The sequence below is a fragment of the Nicotiana sylvestris genome, chromosome 7 (genome assembly GCF_000393655.2).
Source record: "Nicotiana sylvestris chromosome 7, ASM39365v2, whole genome shotgun sequence".
In the NCBI taxonomy this organism is placed as follows: Eukaryota; Viridiplantae; Streptophyta; class Magnoliopsida; order Solanales; family Solanaceae; genus Nicotiana; species Nicotiana sylvestris.
The window spans coordinates 31,179,868-31,184,228 of record NC_091063.1 but is presented as its reverse complement, the minus strand read 5'-3'; the positions used below and the strand labels follow the sequence as shown (position 1 = coordinate 31,184,228).

The 4,361-nt window shown below is 35.1% G+C and overlaps 1 protein-coding gene across 2 annotated transcripts; it reads right to left on the bottom strand.

Moving 5' to 3' along the window:
* Positions 1–636: 636 nt before the first annotated feature.
* On the bottom strand, positions 637–4,057 carry LOC104235049 (BTB/POZ domain-containing protein At3g22104). Of its 2 annotated transcripts, none has more exons than XM_009788718.2 (3): positions 3,566–4,057; positions 1,529–2,641; positions 637–1,197 (listed from the first exon to the last, which is right to left on the bottom strand). In XM_009788718.2, exons 1-3 carry the CDS (start codon positions 3,626–3,628, stop codon positions 751–753), a joined length of 1,623 nt encoding a protein of 540 aa, XP_009787020.1. In that variant the 5' UTR covers positions 3,629–4,057; the 3' UTR covers positions 637–750. The 2 variants fall into 2 exon arrangements, with proteins under 2 accessions (XP_009787020.1, XP_070006849.1); XM_070150748.1 differs by lacking the exon at positions 3,566–4,057 and adding an exon at positions 2,871–3,519.
* Positions 4,058–4,361: the final 304 nt, after the last annotated feature.

The following is a 4,361-nucleotide window of genomic DNA, read 5'->3' as shown; positions in this document are numbered from 1 at the left end:
AATTGCTTCTGCTTTAGGGATGGAGAATTGTATTGATGGTAATTTGTACGAAATATGAATAATCAGCTTGTCCAACAAAGCAAGTTGCCTAGATATACATGTTGAAAAGACAGTGCACTCACAAAAGATATACATCAACTATACAATCAGACAAAGATCTACAACTCACTTTTCACAATCTGTTGACAAAATATTGCTTTTTATTTATTTTGTTTTCCCTGTGTTTTTTCAAATGCTGCCCTCCACCAAAGGCAGTGGGGTTGCAATGTGGGAAGAATATGAATGGACAATTCAGATCTTTGATTGAAACTTCTCAGCTTTAGGAGATTCTCTTTTACCAATTTCCCAACTAGCAACACGCCATTGTCTCAATATGAGAATGATATAGAAAGTGACTTTACCTTATATCATCCCTTCTTGCACAAATATCAGGGAATGATCACTTCTTTTTCTGCCAAAATTATAATTCAGCTTTTCAATTATTCTTCCTTTTTATTCCTATATATGCTCAAACAGTTTCTGCATGTCTACCATGTTGTTTTTTTCAGTTTCTGTTTATATACAGCCAAACTTTTATACTCTGTAAAACAATTGATTAGTCCCAATCACCCTACTATTGACAGCCAGAAAAGTAAGTGGTGGGGTAAAAGTACTCTTGCAATTCAAACAAACCACTAATTTCTATTTACACACATTCATAATAACATTAATAAAGTAAATACTTAAGAATGATTGGATTTATTATCTCAATCAAGAACATAGCCTAGGCAAAGATCTTGCATTGTTATGGCTTGATACTCTTGATTTCAACATCTTTGCCATCTGATTTTGCATTTTCCTGCAAACTTTTTCCAATTCTAGCACTCTACATTGCATACCTTGTAAATGTACTTTAAGTTTCTCATTCTCAGTCGAAAGATCCAGCTTTCCTGCGTATAGCACGATCTGCTGATCTTCCTTACCTGTATTTTCTGTTTCCACAAAACTACAAGGCGAATTGATATAAGGACTGGCTTGATTGGTTTCTTGAAGCAAGCTTTTGAGCCTCACTTGCTGTGTGATGAGAGCTTGTCCAGCAGATTTTGTAGGGAATTTCTTGTTCTGAGCTAAGTGGTTACAACCCTCTGTTGACAGCTTCTCATACTTCAGTCCACTACATACTTTCATCTTTTCCTCTTCACATAACCCTGAATGTACCTGCAATTTTTCATCGATCATCAATGTTCGATCAACCATCTACATTTTGGAACAATGCCTAAATAATTTGCCACATTCTTGAACATGAACTAGTGAATATATGTGTTTGTATCAGTTTAAATAAGCTTTATAATACAAAGAAACGAGTACAAAGTTGAAGACCATTCAACAATTAACAACCTCTCATTTGTTCCGATATTTTTTGGCTGCTATAGTAAAGTGCTGTTACAGAGGACATATTATAACATAACATGAAAACCAGTTTGAGAAAAAACTTGGCTTTTATAGTGAATGACTATTATATAGAAATTGTATTGTTCTTTAAGCTTACCTCAAAATACATCACCGTGGCGTGGTAGATTGCATCATATGAGTCCCTAGCAGATTCAGGCAGCGATTTGACCAGTGCAAGAAACTTGTAAGGTTTTAGACATGGATCAGGAGCTACTTCTGCTATGTACAAGTCGATCAAGCTAGCAACTTTCTTCAATCGTGTTAATGGAACACAACATGCCCCTTTGCTAATAAATGATTTCAGCAACCTAAGAACTAAATTCACATCATATAAATAACTTGATCCAACTGGTGATGGGAGCAGCAGGTTATCCAAAGTCGCTTGATCCAACAGGGAACCAATCATGCTCTCTAACTTGTTCCTCGAGCACTTGCTTATCTTCAAATTCAGAGTAATTCGAAGCATTCCAAATAAGGTTTTGAAGGAAATGCAGCTTAAATCTAGCAAATAAAGCTTCTCGATAACTGTCTCCATCGTCTTGCATTTCTCATCCATTATTTTGGCCGATGCAAATCTTGATTTTTGGTAATAGAACAAAAACTTACTAAGAATACCATGATCAAGATTTCTGGATACCATTTGCTTTGCCAAAATATCGATCAAAAAGGGCTCGAAAGCAGCTAGATCCTCAAACCACCATGTTGCCCTAAATATGCTATTTTTAAAGCTCTCTGTACTTTTTGAATCACAAGACAACCGAAATCCAGAACTGTCAGCAGAAGAAGTCGACGGACAAGGACTGGTTTCACAGGAAGATGCAACTCTCCCGATAAGAGAATCGAGGTACTTATCAATTACACCTGAAGAACTTGCCACAGGAATCAAATTTTGACATTGCTTTAAGGCATCAAGAAGCTCAGACCAAGTCCAATACCTTATATCCGCAAGCGAATTCTCAGTTAGCTCGAATAGATTTTGGTTTCCGGATACAGATTTCTCCATTTCCATATAACAGGCAGCACAATACAGAGTTGAAACATTAATGTGGTTTATCTCAATCTTCCCTTTGTTGTAACAGAATCTTGTAATGAGCTCAAAACTCTCAGCTCCACCAGGGAAATCATGAAATATCACCTTTAAATATTTTGTCCCTCGTTTTGTTTTCCCAAATAATTTATTTATTCTTCCTGAATAAGAACATATAACATTCTGCACAAATTTATAACAAAACACAATCAGATAACAACACAAGCATATTAGTGACTTATCAATCAATTATTTCAGAATACTAAGAACCTTATGAAGGGCATTAAATTAAACCACACAAAAGCAGAAATTTAATGGAATAATCTAAAGAATTTCCAAAAAGAATGATGACAGGTCGTTATACCAAATTAAATTTGGGGAGAGGAATTGAGGAAAAAAGTCAGTGATGTACCAGCCAAAGTAGGGAAAGCACAGTAATGAGTGGAAATGAGAGCAACCTTTTTGGTCATACTCTAAAAAGATGTGAAAGAACCAAATTTAAAAGAGGTTAGAACATTTAAACCTCATAATAATATCAATAATAAATGCGAGGAAACATACAAAAACGAAGGGCGGTGAGCTTACAAGTCACATTGGAGAAAAAGAAGTAAGCTGGAGTAATACAAACTTAGCCCCACTTATCAATAATATAGGTACAGAATTTAATTTTTGGTTAAACATGGGTAGGAAAAGTTAAAGACAATAATGTAGATATAGTTAAAAGACAACACATAAACATGAAGGAGAATGATCTCTGAACTTAACAGTAGCACACAATGGAAAGAAATGAAGCCAAGTTAAACAGAACACCATTTTTGGGGGGAGGGGGGAATACAATTTTGCACACAACAACAAATACAGTGGAATCCAACAAGTAGGGTCTGGATAGATAGTGTGCTACCCTGCCTTCACACAATTTTGCGCACAGATTTTTTTTTGTGTGGAGAAAATAGAGGAGAAAACAAGCCAAGAACTGAGAATTTGAACTAAAAACAGAATAACATAATTGACAAGATATCATTTGGACAAAGAAACAAAAAAAGAAAAGGGAGAGGAAATGCAGAGCTTGAGACAGAAAGCTAAAAGAAAGAAAGAAAGAAAATTTACCTTATCAACAATAAAGATTTCTTCACCATTGACATCCATTTCAAGATCACAAGAAACATCCATTAAAGCCAAATAAAGAAAACACCTCAAATTAAGAGTCTCTTTTGGAATTTACTCAATAAAACAACTTAAAACCTAGTAAAGATTTGATCTTGGAAAATACCCACATAGATTTGAGAAGAAAACAACAACTTATTCTATAATAAGCATGAAGACAAACGGAAAAAGTTGTGTTCTTGGTATTACAAAAAAAATGCTTAGTCAATTGGTTCAAAAGCAAAACTAAAAATATAACTTAGAAAGACAAGAGTGAAGGTGAAGCAAAGGAAAGAAGGGGTAGAGATATATAATGTATATAATATGAGGATAAAACAAAGAGAACATCAGAACTTGAGTGAGCTAAGGGAAATGCTTGTATGTTAAGACAAACAGAGTTGTTGAGTGCCCACTAATCTGTATGTATCTGACATTCCTGTCAAAATATGACTCAATTTTTACATAACCATATGCAACTTCTGGCTAAGTGAAGACCCTTTAGACTTGGAACGTAAGCTTTATGGTATAGGTGTTTAACGGGTGGGCCGGGTTATGGTCCGTACGGGTTATGGTCCGGGCCGATTATGAGTTAGGGCATAGCGGGTTTAACGGGTTCGGGTTCATTCGGGTAAAAATTGAACCGTAAGGGTTACGGGTTTATGGGGCCGGCTCGGGCCGGGTTATTGTTATTTTTAATTTTTTTTTTTGTATTTTATATTTGTATAATTATTGTAAGTTATATTAATATAAAGTAAAAATA

Bases quoted from the DNA above. Each gene is read 5' to 3' on its own strand.
- LOC104235049 (XM_009788718.2), bottom strand. From the start codon at position 3,628: ATGGATGTTTCTTGTGATCTTGAAATGGATGTCAATGGTGAAGAAATC. The intron at 2,642-3,565 runs GTAAATTTTCTT...AAATTTGTGCAG, and splicing joins AAATCTTTATTGTTGATAAG to AATGTTATATGTTCTTATTC. The intron at 1,198-1,528 runs GTAAGCTTAAAG...GAAAAATTGCAG, and splicing joins CCACGGTGATGTATTTTGAG to GTACATTCAGGGTTATGTGA.